The 19,272-nt window shown below is 36.4% G+C and overlaps 1 protein-coding gene across 1 annotated transcript; it reads left to right on the top strand.

The window, feature by feature from the left end:
• The first annotated feature begins 232 nt into the window (after window positions 1-232).
• Window positions 233-12,341, top strand: Sse (extra spindle pole bodies like 1, separase). The gene is made up of 13 exons (XM_088256410.1): window positions 233-494; window positions 1,897-2,031; window positions 3,523-3,601; window positions 3,951-4,135; window positions 4,961-5,134; window positions 5,414-5,553; window positions 5,637-5,764; window positions 8,736-9,072; window positions 9,674-9,842; window positions 9,927-10,062; window positions 10,416-10,583; window positions 11,180-11,325; window positions 11,895-12,341. Exons 1-13 carry the CDS (start codon window positions 395-397, stop codon window positions 12,059-12,061), a joined length of 2,064 nt encoding a protein of 687 aa, XP_088112536.1. The 5' UTR covers window positions 233-394; the 3' UTR covers window positions 12,062-12,341.
• Window positions 12,342-19,272: the final 6,931 nt, after the last annotated feature.

The raw sequence follows: 19,272 nt of genomic DNA on the forward strand, positions 1-19,272 counted from the left end.
CGTGTCCTTTAATTACATACAGAAATAATTTTATTTGAATTATCTGCCATCGATATAAATTTTATATTCTTCTTTTGAGGGCTTCAATCAATTTAATTATTTATTATTTTCCTTTTTTTTGCCCCATTCAGTGTCATTCTTCTTCTTCTTTGGTAGGTACCTACATTTTTCATACTGCAAAGTACCTGTTTAAAAAAATATATCTGTCTTTGGTAATTTTCTCTTTGGTTTGATATTTTGAAGTTTAAATTTTTGAAAATGGTTCGAATCGCGTACGCGTACAACCGAAATTTTTGTTTTCCGCCTCTTTTATTTTATTTTAATTGATTGGACGGTGCGCTCGTTTTGTAAACGATTAGTTGGTCTGTGGCGTTTTGTTGCAGTAATATCTGAAATGGATAAACACATTGATGATGGCTTGGAAAATCTCACGATGGAGATAAAAACCGCTCTGCGCATAAAATACAGCGATCCTAATGGCCCGACTTATCAAAGTAATGTATTTTTCACCGTTTACCACTTTCTTAACAATAAAATAAATCTCAGAAACGTAAATCAATTAATCATGTCTGCATTCGAAGATTTTTACGCACGTGGTTGCACAATAGTTTTAGCACTCGAGTGCCATCGTAAAGGCGGCAATAAAATATAAACTATGATTTCGGTTAATATAATTTTACCGAAATCACAGTACAATTAAATTGTAATAAGCTACGAAATTTTATCGAGAAACAAGTGAAGTCATTAAAAGCTAATACGTCGTTTTAGTTTCAGAGTGATTTGCATGTAAATATATAAATATAATATATAATAATATATACCTGTGAAAAAATTACTTGTGTGTAAAGTTGTACATACCGCTGAATGGTATGCTAAGTATTCACCCACATTCTTATTCGTTAATTTAAGCATACCAATGTGTGTACCATCTCATTTCTGATCATTTTTGAGGGCTACAATTCAACTTATGCATAAGTCCTTAAAGTGGTGGAAGAAACTTTTTTGGGGGACGGAGGTGTGTGTCATAAACTCTTGCATACGTTTTAAAGTTTCCAAGGCAAAAAATAATGAAAAGCCTAGGACTCATCTGAAATTTGTAAAATTATTGGTTGGTCAGGTTAGGAGTCGAAATAATCTGCGGGTATGTATGAAATGTATGTATTTGTCCGCCTCCGTAGTGTAATGGTCAGCACGCTCGGCTTCCGTTCTGGAGGTCCAGGGTTTGATTTCCAAGGAGGCTAAAATAAATATAAGTGATTTATTCACTTATATTTATTCAATACTACCATGGACTTGTGGTACCTGAAGCGGAGGCCTGATCACCATTCCTTCATGTGTAAACGTTCAAGATAACACTGCGTTTATATGACACAGTGCCCTATGCATCATTGGGGTGCGGATAAGGGTTTTATTATTATAATTATTATGTATGAAAGGGAAAAAGACAGTAGTTCTATTCTCTTTCCAATAGAAAAATTCACGATGGAATAAAAGAAACGCAATTGTATTGCAAAACCCGCCAAAGTAAACCTGGACTTCACATTGGGGATTGTCATGTAAAATATCATACAGTGTAAAACTTAAAATAATCAACTAATGAGTCAATTTCATATCCTACATACGGTATGTAGGATATGAAATGGACTCAAGGACTCGCATTTTTTAAGAAAAATGTATATATAAAAATATTAATGTTTTTTTTTTGTTTTTATTTTTTTGTTTTTTTAGTAAAACAGTTATGTAACATACCGGTTTTACTAAAACAAAAAAACATTAATATTTTTATACGTTTATTTTTCTTAAAAAATGTTTCAATTTGGCGGTATGCACACACCAATTTTTTTTCGATTGAACAGGGTAATTTTTTTTCTTAATTTTGCGTGTTTATCGTTGTAGGCTTAAGAAAACTGCAAGCTAAATGTCTTTTAAAGAAGAATAAACAGTATGAAGCCGCGTTTAATTTGATCGAGTCGTTGGCGCCTTCTGTGAGGACGATGGCTTCTTATAAAACCGAACGAAAACTATGCGATGGTGAGTAATTATTATTATTATATATATTATTATTAAACCATATCCGCTCCCTAGATGGAGCATATGGAGTCCACAAACTGTCTCCAGGCTTTTCTGTCGGCTCCCAGCTCCCTTGCATCCTCCCAAGTCAGATCCGCATCCCGAAGTTCTGATGAGAACTGCCGACGAATTGTCAGCAGTGGTCGTCCTGGGCGGCGCGAAACTGATGCCTTAACTTAACTTTACTTGTATTTAAGCCTAATAATGCGTAAACCAAAAACATTTGAAACAAAAAGTAAAAATGTAATGCAAAAATAGATACTCGTTGCACTTATATAGCTTGACTCTGGCCAGTGTCTGTTCACAACAGATTCTGCAGTTCATTTGACACGTTGCGAGTGGTGATGAGGATAGCCTGGAAAGACTGGTTGTGATTGTTAGCCTGGAGTGGAAGAGAGGGAGAGGAAGATCCCGCACACGATGGACCAATCAAGTTAAAACAGCAGCAGGCATCTTGGTGGTTGGAGCGCTATGTGTAGTGCAGTCAAGGGATTACCGGAGAAGAGTCATTACTAGGACAAGGGTCACAACCCTCAGTAATGAGGAATAAGAAGGAGAAGAAGGAATAATTATACACACATACATATCTAGTGGATATAAGGAACTTATGAGAGGTATGCTATAAATAAAAGAGCTCAGGTTGGTGGACATTGTGGTATACGTGAAAGGAAAGATAGAGGAATAATAATAATTTTGGATGATTTAAATAGCACCATTTTCGTAAAATACTACCTCAAGGACTAGCAGTTATATGGATTATGATATGAAAATGATAATGATAGATGAAAAAAAAATATTAAAGAAAAATGTCGTCAATCGCAGTCGTCAGTTTAAAGGGGGGAAAGTGGAGCCGCCGTATTATTTTGCCGTCTCGAATATTGGGCAGGATGCCTTCCTGAGCGATGGTAATGCTGTAAAGCTCCGTTGAGCTTGTAGAGCTCCCATCATAGTGTCAACTGCAGATGGCGGGGGGGGTCTCTGGCGACGTTGCCGGACATATCCAACGGCGGTGAGGTATACGGGTGCACAAGCCCCAACATTCTCAGCATAGTAGATGCGAGCTGGCGTGTTTTCGAAATTTTAAGTATTTTTTACTGCAAGGATATTTTTTTCTTCATAATACTTAATTATTACTTTAAATTAAAAGGAGGAAATGAAGAGTGGCGGAAAATGGAGGACAGCTAGAGTACCTCGTGATAAAATGTATATGTATAAGGGTGGAGACTGACCGGAGCTATTCGCTGTACTGACTATACGAATGCGAGCATTGGTATAGTCAGTACAGCGAGCCAAGCGCTCCATCCTTAGTTTCGGATGCTCGCTGCGAGCGATGTTACGACATTACGTTAGGACGAAATGCTCCGGTCAGTCTCCACCATAATACATACGTTCTATGTCTTTTATATTGATTACTTTCTGATATTTAATGCATGTAATTTTTTTTACTTTTAGGAGATATAAAAAGAAAAATGGAATTGTTTGCCTCGCAAACCAATGATTTAGTCTCAAACATAAAGCTGGACAAAAAAAGGTAAGCAGTACTCTCTAACAAACTTTTCCGTAGAATATAAAAAATTAAACTATTTTACTTTCAATGACTGTCATTACCCAGTAAATTTAACTTTTTCTTTAGTAAGTATTTCCCCGTAATCGAGTATCATGACCACTATGGATTGTCTCTACAACAAAGTTGAATTTGATCATGCAAAAAGAAAGTGAATGTATGATAAAAAGTTAGTCCCGTTTTAACGATTTAAAGATAAGACTGCTATAGGAATTTAAAAATAAAATCACTCGTAAATGAGTAGAGGCTTGATAAAAAAGTAACAATTCTTTCTTGTAGACATGTCTGTTTTTCAATTTATTCCATTGTCTTCCAGAGATAATTCCGGAGGTTTACTAGATTACTTGCAAAAGTCGAACAAGGAACTTATTAAATCAAGAAAAATAGAATACACTTCTGACCAGCAGGATGGTTACTTGGAGAAAAAATATGTTAGGCATATTGATGATTATGATTTAGAATTATCAATATTTAATGAAAAACTTAAAGAACTTCCTAATGGTAAGTATTATTTTTTAAGATCTTATTTGTGTAGGATCCGAGATTGCAAAATTATTATTTAATTTAGTTATGTTCTTTTCTTTCCCTCTTGAAATATTTACTAAATGATTTAACCTTTCCACCCTGGTGATATGTATTTTCTACAACTCTACATTAAAAATGAGAATATCAATATTAAATATAATAGATACGGGCTCACAATTTTTGTATTCCTCTGTAATATAATTACGTATTATAATATAAAATTATTCATTTGCAGCGACAGAAATAAATAATTTGTGAAAAAAACGGGGATAAAATCAATACACAAATGTCCGAGTGTGTTTAGTAGTGTGCAGGTCGTCCTCCGCGCAAATTGTGTCACTACGCTAGCTTTTGCAGCTACTTACGGTGTATTTTTTTTCTCCTTTTCAGATATGTACCTACCAGAGCTAACATTACAAAATTGTTACATTTTAACTTCTACTATGGTCAATAGAAGCAACATTTAGGAATATTCACATTTTTCCAGTTTTTAAATCACATTTTCATATGGCGTACAAAATACATATCATCGCTGCATGCAATAGTTTTTAGAACCGTAATAGTAATAATAATAATAAATTTGGATAACTTATATAGCGCCATTTTCGTAAAATAATACTTCAAGGGCGCTTAACCGTAAGGGAAAGGTTAATATTATCAGCTTAACCCCTTCACCGGGACCGAAACATTACAATGTCTGCTGTGCAACTATTACAGATAGATGTATGATTTTGCGGCGCTCGGGTTTCAGGGAGACTGGGATTATAAATTGGTGTTGCATAGCATTTTACATTGTTTCAGAGTGGACCATTATCCAGGTGACCGCGGGCTACGAGCCGAGCGAGCAGTGGCAGAACCAGAAATACATCAGAACCACCGTCAAGGAGTACTACCTTACACTTCTGAAGAATGACGAGCTCGTGGCGCGTGGTCAGGACCCCTTCACCGTTAGAATCGCCCCCGAAAAAGTCAAATGTATGCCTCAATAATATTTGCCCATAGTATGTAATGTGTTTGTTTAGCGTATAGATCATACGCCGGTCCCAAATCTGTGTTCACAAATTATGAATTGTACCCCACGTGAGAGTTTATTTTATTTTAATCAAGATTCCATTGATTAAAATTCACTGAGTTTTCAATATAAATTTATGATTTTGAACGAACAATCATTTACATTTATATAGATATTCTTTGACCAGTACCTGAAGCGCAAGATTTTAGAAGAAGATAAAATGATATCATGTATTTTTTTAGATGGAGAACGCCCTGTGTTTGAAGAACTGCATTCAACGTTAGAAGAGAACCTGTTTGTGATAGAAAACAATGTAAGGCTAACGGACAACTGCATCAAGAAGTATTGGGACAAGAGGGCCGAATGTGATTTAAGGATGAAAGTAAGTCTCAAAACTAGTTCATTTACTTAAGAAATTGTAAAACAGCGTTTGTATTTATAAATTTTTTTTGCGCCTATTCTTAGAGCATCATCAGCACAATGGACAAAAAGTGGCTCGGCGCGTGGCGTTGTCTACTGGCGGGCAACCTTTTATCCACAGAACTGAAACACAAAATAAAGCATCACATTGAACAAGCCTGCTTAAGAAACAAGTGAGTATTGTGATTCCGATCCCTATTGCCAAATAATGAGACTATCCGTGTAATGTTTTCGTTTTTTAAATTAAAGTTTTCAGACTAAATTCTAATTGATGTATTTTAACATTTTCCAATAGTGCTAAACCTACTAACAATCTATGGGCGGAAAAGGTATTTATACCCGTTCAGTCGATTGATACTTAAGGACGGGAAGGGTATTTTTTCCTTCTGCGCCGGCCTCATTTCAAAGTCAAAAATGAAGGAATTCCATATTGAATATTTTTATATAAATATTATGTACCAATCTCCTTTGTTAAGGTCTGAACTACAGCACAATAGCGATATAACGAATCGCGATATAGCGAAAAATGACGTATATGGTAAAAAAAAAAATTATTCCCTTAAACTAATTTTTCATACAAAATTACATTTATATAACGAAATCCCGTTAATATGTATAACAAAATCACTTTTGCCCCTTACGAAAAATTGCCAATACATTTATGTAAATTTGTAATTAAATAATAAATGTTAAGATGAAAATATTTCGAAGCTGTGCCTCCACAGCAGATGGTTTTATGGTTATTTTTAAGAGTAATTCAATACTATATCCTGTCAGCTTGAGTAATTAGTAATTAGAGTAAATGAGTCAGTGAAATAATTTACTTTAGCAATAATAATTCTTTAGTTGTGTCGCCTACTTTCAAAATCCGCCAGATCCAATTTTATAAGATTTTAAAATAAATACTCTATCGGAATGCCAATTGTGGGTTTTATTGTTTAAATATATAAAAACCCCGCTAAAAATACTTAAAAACAGCGTTGTATTTAAAATTCTGATATATTCATGAAACTTGCCTTCCGACCCATATCGGCCAATCAGAGAGCGGGGATAGGTCGAAAATTAAAATGATTGTTAAATTAAGATGGTCATTATCGGTTTGTCTCGTGTTTTTTTTCAAATACTGAAAACTTTCCAAAAAAATTGGAAAATTCTCTATTTTATCTAAAGATAGACAAATCTTTGAAATATAAATGTTACCCGGAGAAATTGGCATTTTTTGTAAAATGGACTTAAATGGATCTGGCGGATTTTGAAAGTAGGCGACACATTTATAATCTGTCTCTTCTTATTTCAATGAAATTATTTCCATAGGCCATAAAAATTCTCAAATTACAGTCCACCTTCTTATTTCAATGGTAGACAGTAATAATTCTCAAATTACAATCATCTTTTTATCTCAATAATAATCCTCAAAATGTATCTCTCTTTTTATCTACATCATAGTGGCCATTATAAATGGCAGGCTCAGTGTCACGCGAGACGATCTGAACACTACTGGACTGGCAGAGTAAACACTTACTACATGGACATGCACGCATACTTACAAAGCACATCACATATGCAAACACAAAAACGTTTGTGTATTAGTGATTTTATTCCCGATTTTGTTCACAAATTATTTATTTCCGTCGCTGCAAATGCATAACTTTATGAATAACATTTACCAGACCCAACATTACAAAATTGTTATATTTCAACTTTAAATATGGCCAGTAAAAGCAACTAGGAATATTCACGTTTTTCCAGTTTCAAAATAATATTCTCATATTGTGTACAAAATACATACGAGTATCATCATTTCCTGCGGCACTTTTATCACCGTAAGGTTAATCAGAAAACTAGTGAAAATATGTAGGTATTCAGTTCCCTATGGCCCCCTTCCTCCTTTGTTTGCAGAACTTGCGATCTTTTTGTGAAGCCGCGCAACAGTTTTTGCAACGGCGCGCAACATATACATACCTAGCAGTGACGGTCGGTGACTTTTTGTAGATGGGATGCTGGACATCAAATGTTTATACTCGTACTTACTACGTACTAGATATCAAATATGCAGATCTAGACGCCATCTCCATAAATCCAAAACTCAATAATTACAGATACAAAATATCATCAATTCATTTTTATTTATTTAAATTATTAAGTAAATCGCAGGTTAATAATATTCAATAATAGTTTAACTTCAGTCTTCAAGCTCAAAAATAAACTGTCAAAGTAACGCGCGCACTAAGAACAATCCGATAGAGTATGTGATTCTGTTCATTATGCACATCAATATTAAAGACGGTTTTTGTACGTCGGATGCTGTCATTAATATCGTATACAGTTGATATGGATGTTGGCTTGCGGGTCTCATGCGCGGAAAGAACTCAGGTTCTGGCATTTTGCACGCGGTTTACAAATCGCATTCACTATTGCTTGTTTACGTGCTTTTTACGCATTTCACAGTATTTGAGAATGTATGTGTATTTAAACTCGCCCGCGATCTTTGTATCGTGTCGCTCGTGACGCGTACGCTGAGACGGGATGATATATGCACGTTCTTTTATAATAATAATATTTGTATGATTTTGTACAGTGCTGTTTTTGTAAAAAAAATAACATAATATGGTCGCTGTAGAAATATCAAAATATTTAAATTGCAGTATTGCTGTTTAAGGATAGAAATTTAAATCTTTTTACTCTAAAATGCAAGGGATGCGGAGCATCCACAGCATCCACAGCATGTATGGACGGACCGCGCTTGATACCAATTATGATTTTTTTTAAATTTGGTTATATGTGGGAATTCGTTATTAATATTTTTAGGTCCCTTGGATTTCGTTATATCGCAATTCTACTGTATCAATTTAATTATCAAATCCCGTCGCCTGCGGTCCACAGGCGTAAGAATACCCATTCAAAGTGTGTTAACAACAAAAAGTTTCAAATGCGTTTGTGTTTTCACCAAATCGGAATAGGGCATCACAAACTGAGAAACAACTTTAATGTAATTTTGGGTTACATTATGTGCAATTTTATTATTACTTTTATTTACAATAACTTGTTTGCCAATATAATAACTTGGCAATGTAATAAACCCTCGTTTAAGAAATTGTCATGAATTTTTTTGATTATAACAATATAAAATGTCTCTTATTGCAGAATGAAATTGTCGCGAATGCAAGAAATATTGATGTACAGTCTCGCCGGCTCTGTGCATCACACCAGCCCCAGCGAACTATCTTCCATGATCAGGAAAATATACATGGAGTATGCTGACGATGGAGGCGACGGTTCGAGCCATTGTAAGACGTGCGGGGAAACAGCCAAGATATCCGGCTACTGCGTCCTCTGCGAGAAAATCCACATTGCTGCCACGGAGGAGTTCAAATTGTTCCGGAAAACTTTCGTCGATGTCATGGAGACTATCAGATATGACGAGACTATGAAGGATTTGAAACACGCTAAAAGGGGGCCAGTTGTCCTATTTATCGATGAGGTAGGTACCCAAAAAATATGTCAATACTCTTCTGATTCATCTTCGTATCTAGAAATACGATTGTGTATTCTTCTATTGGTCTTTAACCTGTGGAGCGATGCCAATGTACTGATCTCTTAGTACTTTAAACCTTTTAAAAAAAAATAAATTATTAGTTGCCTTAGTAAATTCTCCTTGTAGTCTCTTAATACTTTAACCCATACCGCTCTTATGTGGAGTATGGCTCGATATCATATTTATTCTACCGACTTGTATGTCAAGTTTGACTCATTGTAATATGGCGCGATTTCTAAAATACACTCGACAATGTTTCAGTACAAAACTAATGTGAGAACCCTTTTTGATTTATTTTGTGAATCAATCAAATAATTGACGCTAAGTAAAAAAAAAATAGTGTTGAATATTTGCAAGAAAAGCAAGTGGTAAGCTTGTTTAATTCCAAATTTTTGTCATGTCGATCTATTAGTGTGATTTTTAAAATATGTAAATACACAAAACAATATTGCGCATTCACATCTATATTGTTTTAAGAAATTTCTGGTCCCTCCACTGATTTTTTTTTCAACAAAAAGTAGGAACTGATTTAATGTTTTGTTTTTAGAAATTGGACTCATTTCCCTGGGAAGTATTACCGGTACTTTACGGCCGCCCTGTAAGTCGCATGGAGTGCTTCAGCCTAACCTACGCCCTTTACAAGGCCCACGAGAAGGATATAGTCGATGGGCACTATCAACTCCGTCCCCAAACCGGGCGATATCTCATCAATCCGGGTATTTGTCTTTTCAAGAAGTACTATAGAGGTAATAATTTGATTTCTCCACCTCGGAATTGAGTTTTGTAAATGTGTATTGCAGGAGGAGACTTGGACAGAATGGAGAAGAGGATGAGCGCATTCATAGAGTACTGGTGCCCCGAGTGGGAGGGAGACAGGAACACTCAGCCCCCGCCCGAGCTCTTTCACAAGTACCTTCAGGAATCCGATGTCTTTCTGTTAGTATTTTCTCTCTCTTTCTCGGTTGTTTAACTCGCCACCCCTAAACTAGTTGTCACATTAGACTTCCGACCTCTCGCTGTCTGCCCTTGTGAATACTGTCTCTGCATCTTTTGGTGATGTGTCTGAAATAGGAAATGAGTATAATCAGTTCCTGCAGATCATTCAGTATTACGCTTCCATTTTTGTAGTCTCTTGTGCCTTGTGACATTCCATACGGCATCTTGATGTATGCTTTCTTGTGCGTATTATTAGTATGGGTAAACAATTTCCGAGTGGCCTAGCTGTTCTTCTCCTTTCCTCTTAATTATAGAAACTTACTACTTTTCATTTCCTTTCTTTCTTGGTGCAGTTACTGCGGTCACAATGACGGGTCGCAATACATGGGAGGGGGGGCGGAGCGCTTGCGGGCTGCACGCGCCGTGACCACGCTGAGCGGGTGCGGGAGCGTGCGCCTGCGTGCCCCGGGCACTCGCCTCCTGCCGCTGCCCGTGCACTGCAATTACCACATTGCTACTTGGTCAGTATATCAACTTCTCCTTAATGATTGCCAATTTATGAGCATGGGATACGTAGGAGAGGACGATATGATGAGTGAACTGGTATTATGGTCTGATTAATTAGAAGTGTCAGACGTACACACCTGTTAATGATTCGAGTAATGGAATTCCAGATGTCCAAATCTATGTTAGGACATAAATACCTACTCAATATGTGTGTGCAAACATTTATTATTAATGTCTCACAGATATCAAACCATTTTACGGTAAGGGATATGGAAATAAAAAAAAAAAGTTTTCATTTTTTTACTAACAATCAGGAAGGTATGTATGCTCTAAATCTAGTTTTTGTTTTTTTATTATGTTGCGATACCAATTGAGAATTTATCCATTATTATATAAATTAAAATGTGTAATATGATCAACGAGATGTGGGCCGAAGACATATCTTCTGGCTCCAGAATACATGGACTGTTTAGAGCTGCCCGAGACAAGGACAATCACAAGTGATAGTCGACGTCACAACACGCACAGAAGAAGATACAAATGTATATGAAATGACCATCAGCAGATGTAGTAAGGAAAAGCTACTAAGTAAATGTGTTTTCATTACCAGCCCGTCAGTCATCGGCATGCTGTGGGAGGTGACCGACCTGGAGGTGGACAAGGTCACGTCCATGCTGCTGGGGCTGTTCCTGCCGTCACGCTCGCGACCCCACTGGGGCGATGTGAACAAAACGCATTGGACGCAGGGGAAAATAGGTACAAGTCTTGACAAATCATCTAGAATGGACAGAAGACATGTCATAAATTTCAAGAATAACAAAATTTGTACAAAAGAGGAAAAAATTTGTTTTTTGAATTTGCATTTAATGTACAAAACTGTTATATTGCGACTGTGCAGTCTCTTTTGTTCTAATGTTTCACATTACTCAAGTAACAAGTTTAGTGATGCCCAAATGATGTAATTTTACTACTAGCAAGGGTATTACATAAATTATTTAAGCATTATTTGACATTTCTACATAAAAGGAGTACTCGAGTGTGGGAAAAATTATTAAAAACAAATTGAGATAAGTAACGCCTACAATATGTTGTGAAAAAAAAACTTTTTTTTTCTCCATATTGGGTCGTCAGGCTTCAAGTTATTAAGGAAAACTCAAAACTCTAGTTATTGGGTGATGTTAAATGATATTTAATGATATTTTCACTATAAGAAATAGTACAATACTATTTTCCCATGATTTTTTTTATTTCCTCAATGTGATTTTTTTATCGTCCCTAGAAAAATGAGCGTTTATTTTAAAATTAAATGTAATATCCCTCTCCAGATCCAACCGTCGGCTCCGAACCGGACAAGTTCAAGTGGGAGCCGGACTTGCTGAGGGCCCTGGCCGCGGCGCGGAGGTCCAGCTCCTACATCATGATCGCCGCCAGCATCGTCGCGCGGGGAATCCCCGTCAAGATACACTCCGACTACCGCCCCGCCGACAAGTAGACTGCCCTTTATTCTCTCTCTGTCGTCCTGGTTATTTACTATTTGTTCATTTCCCGTTTTGTCTTCACTTTATTATTGAATGTAATATTTTACATCCCAACATTGATGAAGAAGAAAATGGAAGTGTGGGTATTTACAGGCTGGTCAAGTGATCACTTTACACGCGTGTAACCGGCTTTTACAATTATCAACAATTATCTGACAATTCGCTCACTCCTTTCAAGAACGTCATAAATCAAAAAACTAGATTTTTCAAGAGGACGTTTTTAAAGTTTAAAAATATAATACAATTTATAAAAAATAAATATGAAGCCACTTATTAAACTTTTTACTGTACAACAGATCTTTTTAGATAAAACCTAAGGGTTTTTTCTCCATTTAAAAATTTTTAGTATATTAAAAAAAAAAAATTAAACAATACCTTTTCTTCAAAATGCAAAAACAACACTTTCTGCCGTGTACCGGGTAAATAATAAGTTAAAAATATGCCTCTTTTGCTGGGATACAGTACATTTCAGGGCATGTTTTCATTCCGAAAACATGCACAACTGAAAATTGACGATTTTTGATTTATGACGTTCTTGAAAGGAGTGAGCGAATTATCGTGCCGAGGAGATTTATATGTTGAACAATAATGATCTTGCGTTGCTATTATAACTTCTTTCATCATTCGGACAAAATCCACATTCCGTCTAACATTCCTTATTTTTATCAATTTTCATTTTCCATATACAGTAGAACCGCGATATTACGAAATCCAAGGGATCAAAAAATATTAATTTGTAATAACGAATTCTAATAACGAAATAAAATAAAAATCACACTAGGTATGTAAATGTTATGCGCCGTCGCAAAAAAAAATATTGCGCGGCTTTAAAAAAGATGGTAAGTTCTGCAAACAAAGGAAGAAGGGGGCCATAGGGAACTGAATACTGACATATATTCACTAGTTTTCTTATTAACCTTTCCCTTATGGTGCCAACAGCTGCGCGGAACGATGACATCCGTATGTATTTTGTGTACCATATGATAATGTGATATTAAAATGGGTGGTTTCGCCACAGTGCGAAATAAACTCAAAAATAATATAGATTTGAAGGACCAGTAATTCTATGGCACGTGTGATTAGAATAAACCCGTGTAGCCGGTGATTTTGCCACAGTGTGAAATGCGACCACCACGTGTTACCGACACTTTAGAAATACTTAATAATATTAATTTAATAAGACGACGATTCTACAAGAGAAATATGGAGATCGCTTTGGAGTCGTGTTATTCTCTCGAGTTAGTTTGACGATTTATTCTCGAAACTCACAAGACAAAGGGACGGTGATTTCGATAAATATCAACAATACATATGAATGACGAACTAACCTTTTATGCTTATACAGTTTGTTTCTTGATCCAGCTCTGGGATCAGGACGATTCTCTCTGGATGAATGATGGCTCCATGGTGTTAAAATCGGTCCTCGGGTCACTACGAGTTGTAGAGCGCGCCGGAGTAATGTTAAATCGCTACTGACGGTACTTTTGCTTTTGTCGTGCATTCGGGCAGTCGGGCGTCGTTCCAAATTCAAAACGTACCAGCGACAAGTATCGGCCAAACCAATGCACAGAGGAGTATTTTGACCATTTTACTGGCCAAAATTATTTAAGGTATTTTTTTAATCTGGAAATATATATTAAACCAGTTTTATGTGTAAATTTAATTAATTTTTATTAAATATTACAAAATAAAAGGAAAATTGCTTAAAAAAAAAACTTTCATCGAAATAAAAAAGGAGTATTTAATAAAATCTTTATAAATAGTTCGTTAATCAGATTCATCTGAATTGCGCTGATCTTCTGATTCGTCTTCACCACGTTCTTCACTGGAAGTGACCTCCAGCAATCCCGGAAGTAAAAGATTTATTGCGTCTTTTGAGAAAGGCTTACTATTTCTATGTGTTTTTTTTGGTTACCACTTAAAAATGGATCCGAACTAAGTAAAAGCCTATTTAATACGTCTCTGTTACACATTTCTCTGGAAAATTTTCTAGAAAATTTTTGTCTGTAAAGACGGAAGTGCTTGTTCCTGGCCTCAGCGGCTTCTTCAGATAATTGTCCAATTGGCAAAATTGCATGTGCAATTACTGTAGCACCGTGTCGTAGTATTTTATGTATTGTAGGTGACATAGGATGCCACTTATACAATTGAACATACATTTTAGACGTTTCGTTAGCATATGCTTCAAATTTCTTAACGTCAATATTGTGGCCACTAGAAATGGCTTCTATTATTATTTTAAATCTCTTTATTAGATTCAAATCTAATCCAGTTATTTGAGAAGATGTTTCTGGATCAGCGAAAAACCTTCTTGCCGTATTCCCATCATTAGTGTTTCCATATCCCGGCTTAGGAATGTCAACAAGAAGGCCCATCTCTTCTTTGAATCCTTGTTGAATTTTTTTCTTCATTTCTTTCACAATATTCTTTTCTTCGATTGATCTTGCTTGCCACTTCTTCAATGGTAGTTTATATGCTAAATGAAGAAGTGACTCAAAGAACCTAATCCTAGCATGGAGAATCGAGAGCCCAAACTGCAGTGCTTCTGGATTTTCTTCGTATCTTTTGTCAAGATTGTTAAAAAATTTTGACGTTAAATTGCTAATATAACACCTCATCGTAGATGTGGTATTTGTGGCAGCATTGCAAACTTTACCGTCAACCATTGTGGGGAGTAAAATATGCTTTATGGAAACGATTCCACTAGCTGTTTCTATATTAGTTTCGTTTAAGCATCTTACTTGGTTTTCGACATACTGAATTTCTTCATTTGTGATGTCAGTTGTTTCATGGATGAACCTTATCCGTATTGGTCGACAATAACGAGTAGATGAAGGTACTGGATTTTGCCATATTATCCTTTATTTTTTCATAATACGTGTGCAAAGTCTTAATGGAACAAGAGAACTTTGAAATATATTAGCGTCGCTATCAGTACTATTTTGGAATTTTTGTTTAAATTGTGATTGCTGCGATCCGTCGCAGCCCCATTTGCTAATGAGTTCTAAATTAATCTTTTCTTCTTGAGAACACTTTTCTATAATTTCTTCCAAATACTTATGTAATCGTGTAGAAGTATGGTCCAGAAGATCTTGCAATTTTACCTCAGCACACGTTTCAGTAACTCGTATTGACTCTTCTTTTGGATAGCACTCCTTTTTCGCCAATTTTAGTAAAGAATAGCAGGGGTAAATACTTTTGTTAGCCCTGTGTATTATTTCATATTGCTTCCTTGTGAAGTCACCTTCCACAAATATATCTAAAGCCTCAGATGGTGAATGCTTTTTTACATTTTTTTCTGCAGAAACTATAATTTTTCTGTACTTGGAAGCTTTTGTTGGCGTAACTGTTATATCTTTTATAATTTTCGAGGCAGCAAAGTTTCCTTTAGAACGTTGGCTCATACGAGCTGCGTACGTCAACTCGTCAGCAGTTGACTGCTCTCTCAAAGCTTCTGTTTTACGCCGTTTGCTTCGATCACTTGATTCTTGAAATACTTTTTTTGGGCGACCTGACTTAATTTTAGTCCAATTCTCAAAATTTATGGAGCCACTTAACCACTTTTCATTGGACTTCAGAAAACGATTTTTATTTCGGTTGGCAGCTATCCATTTATGCCTAAATTCAGACTTAAACCGTCTCAATGAATCGCATTTGTTATCTGGGCATCCAGTTATATCAAATATTTTTTTCTCCATAAATGAAAATTTTTCTTCTAAATTCTTATTTGAGCAGCTTTGCATCAACTCATATAATTGTTTTTTAGTCATTTCCTTAACCCCGCTTAAAGATCCTGTAAAAAAAACATCAACTTTTTAACGAAACTGTTTTTGAGTGATAAAAACAACAATTTTTCAAATATATATATTTTTTAAAGTCGCAAACATGTTGCAAGTTTTTTTTTATAAATATTATGAGAAACATTTGAACTTTATGATACTTAAAAGAAAAATGTCCGACAAGGCCCGACAGGCAAACTTAAACTCGATTGTTTGGATTTTTTTAGTAAAAAAAATAAATTTTTTATGCTCTCTAAACAAAAAAAAAACGTTGATGTAATTACTTAAAACCAATAAAATAATTATTTTGTTATAAAACATACCTTCCTTTTCTACATCCATGAGTACATCCTGCGAAAAACTAACTTAAATCACCAAATCAAAATTTACCGAAAACGAAAGCGCTGAGAACAAAGACGTGCGGACTCTTCTTCTTCTTCTTTTTTTTTTTGATGGCTTTTCACCCTTCTTGGGTGTTATAGCCAGTGTCGAGTTATTCTTTATATACACTTTTTACATTTGACTTATAAGTGTTAGTATTCCTGTTAGTAGGGTTAGTTTTATTAGTTATGTTAGTTTGTTTAGTGAGTTATTTTAGTAAGTTATCATACACCTTTACAAATTTATACAATTAATTTTAAGATATTTACAAATTATTTTATAAACAAGTTTGTTAGGGGAAGTTAGTAAGGTTAAGATATTGGTGGGAAATGGGACGTTTATGCTGGAGAGGTCTGAAAGGAAGCTCGGGTAGCCGTCATTCAACGGGCACCCAAAGAACATGTGATCTAGATCCTCCTCTTCAAGACGGCATTCACACATGGCAGTATCCCGGACATGTATTCTAAACAAGTGAGCACTGCAACAGCAGTGGCTTAGTCGCATTCTGCATAAGGATGTTGTCTCGAACTTGTTTAGAGTTATCTGGGAGAACCAGGGTTTCTCCGTTACCAAAGGACATATATTATACAATTTTTTACCCTTTATTTGGGCAGAGGTATCCCAATGTTCCTGCCATGAGTGAAAAAGTCTTTTCTTTACAATAACGAGGAGGTCATCGATGCTAAGCTCATTCACATATTCTGGGCCCCCGCTAAGGACGGCCTCCTTTGCCAGGGTATCCACCTTCTCATTTCCCTCTATGCCGCAGTGGCTCGGAATCCAGGCAATACTAATTTTTTTATTTAACGAAGCCGCCCGTAGTAAGAGGAATCGAGTCTCGATGCAGCATTCATCTTCGGGGTATAGGAAAGGAGGAGACTTCAATTTCTGTAGGACACTCAGAGAATCCGACAGAATTAGGAACTTGTTCTCTTGAGAATTTAATGCATATTTTACAGCCTCTCTAATAGCGATATTTTCTGCAGTAAATATCGATGCTTCCCGGTGAAGCTTAAACAATTTTTGAAATTTATTGTATTCGCAATAAAAGGCCGCTCCCGTGTGGGCCGACGAGTCCGACCGAGATCCATCAGTGAAGATGATTTTCCAACCTGTCCACTTGGAAGCCCGGATTTGGTGGAAATTTCTATTGGGTTGGAGGTGGCTCTGAACTCCGAACGAGAGTAAAACACTTGGGGAAAATATATGGGCACTGAAAGGATAGCGATAAAGGGGAAAAAGGTCTCGAGTGTTTATATTATTTTTAAAGGTAGTGTAGATTTTAAAACTGTTAACTAATGATGGGGGGTTTTTGTTTCTCCAAAAAGAGGAGAAATTCACATATTGGGAGAGATTTTCTATTTTTTTAAAGAGGAGATTATCTTTTTTAATTGAACATTTTAAGAGAAATTTATTCGCCAAGTACTGTCTTCTCATTCCGAGGGGGGGATCAGAGGCCTCCACTTGCAAGGCGTTAATTGGAGAGGACTTCATCGCTCCGACAATCAATCTCAGGCTCTGTGACTGTATCCGGTCAAGTCTCTGAAGATTTTTTTTCAAACAGGGTTCCAGAATGACTGACGCATAGTCGAGATGGCTGCGGATATATGCAGTGTAGAACAGTCTCTGAGTGAACGGATGGCTTCCCCACCACACCCTTGAGACTGCTCTCAACGTGTTCAATCCGGCTTGGCACTTGTTTACTATGTGATTTGTGTATGAGTTCCATGTAAGATGAGAGTCCATTATTACACCTAAGAACTTAATTTGTGTGACAGTTGGGACTGCATCATCTCCGTGCTGAATTTTTAAGGCTGGGATTTTTCGCTGTCTGCAAAAAACTATAGCATTACTTTTGTTCGCTGATAGTTCAAGGCCGTGTTCCACTAACCAATTCCTTATGTTTCTCATACTAGTATTTAAAACAGTTTCCAAAGTCTTAACGTCTCGACCAGACACATAAAGGAAGAAGTCATCCGCGTATTGCAATAAAGCTGAGGGTCTAAGGATTACATTGCTTATATCATGCGTATAGATATTGAAGAGAATTGGGCTCAGGACGGACCCCTGAGGGAGGCCCCTGCTCAACTCTCTTCCTACCGTTGCCTGACCACGCACCTGAATCTCCACTTGCCTGGAAAGAATCAGGTTTGCTACAAATGAAGTTAATTTACGCGGAATGCCTAGACGTAACATTTTACTTTCCAGAATGTGTATTATGACATTGTCATACGCTCCACTAATATCTAGACACACTCCTATTAAAAACTCATTTTTTGAGAATGCCACCCTTATATCGGAAGTCAGGACAGAAACGCTTTCAATAGTGCTCTTCCTTTTCCTGAAGCCAAATTGAGATTCGGGAAGAGTTTTGGAGCTCTCCACAAACCAATCCAGACGATATTTCACCATATGTTCAGCTACTTTTAACAGTGTGGAGGAGAGGGCTATAGGGCGGTAGGATGATCCGGAATTGGGGTTTTTGTTGGGTTTTAGGATTGGGATAATTGATTGGGTTTTCCAGGAGATGGGGATATTACCAGATTCAAAGAAAAGATTGATAATAGATAGGATATAGGAGAGGGAAGGGTCACTGTTATGTTTGATGAAACTGTATAGTATACCGTCTATACCTGGGGATGAGTCACTCAGGCGGCTGAGGACAGACTTCATTTCTTCTAGACTGAATTTTTGGTCCAACCAGCTTCTCTCTCTAAAATTGTATGTGTAAGAGGTTTCATTCCAATTATTCGCGGTTGACGGGGCTAGTTTGTTGGCGAACTCTTCCACCCAAACCGATGTCTCAGGTCGGCTGATTGGCGGACTGAAAGAGCATCTAAATCGGCGGATCATGCTCCAAACCTCCGAAAGAGGTGTATCTCGGGATAAAGAGCAACAAAACTTTTTCCATCCCTGTCTCTTCTTACTTCTCAAGAGATGCTTTGTTTTTCCTTCCACTTGTTTGAAAATTAGGAAATTTTCGAGGCTCATGTTTTTTGAGTAAT

This window comes from Brachycentrus maculatus, unplaced genomic scaffold (genome assembly GCF_059751285.1).
Source record: "Brachycentrus maculatus isolate JH-2025_06_01 unplaced genomic scaffold, ASM5975128v1 h1tg000061l, whole genome shotgun sequence".
NCBI lineage: Eukaryota > Metazoa > Arthropoda > Insecta > Trichoptera > Brachycentridae > Brachycentrus > Brachycentrus maculatus.

Excerpts from the sequence above, each read along its gene's own strand:
- Sse (XM_088256410.1), top strand. The coding sequence starts at position 395 with ATGGATAAACACATTGATGATGGCTTGGAAAATCTCACGATGGAGATA. Across the intron at positions 2,032-3,522 it reads CGAACGAAAACTATGCGATG|GAGATATAAAAAGAAAAATG; the intron begins GTGAGTAATTAT and ends TTTTACTTTTAG. Across the intron at positions 9,843-9,926 it reads GCGATATCTCATCAATCCGG|GAGGAGACTTGGACAGAATG; the intron begins GTATTTGTCTTT and ends TGTGTATTGCAG.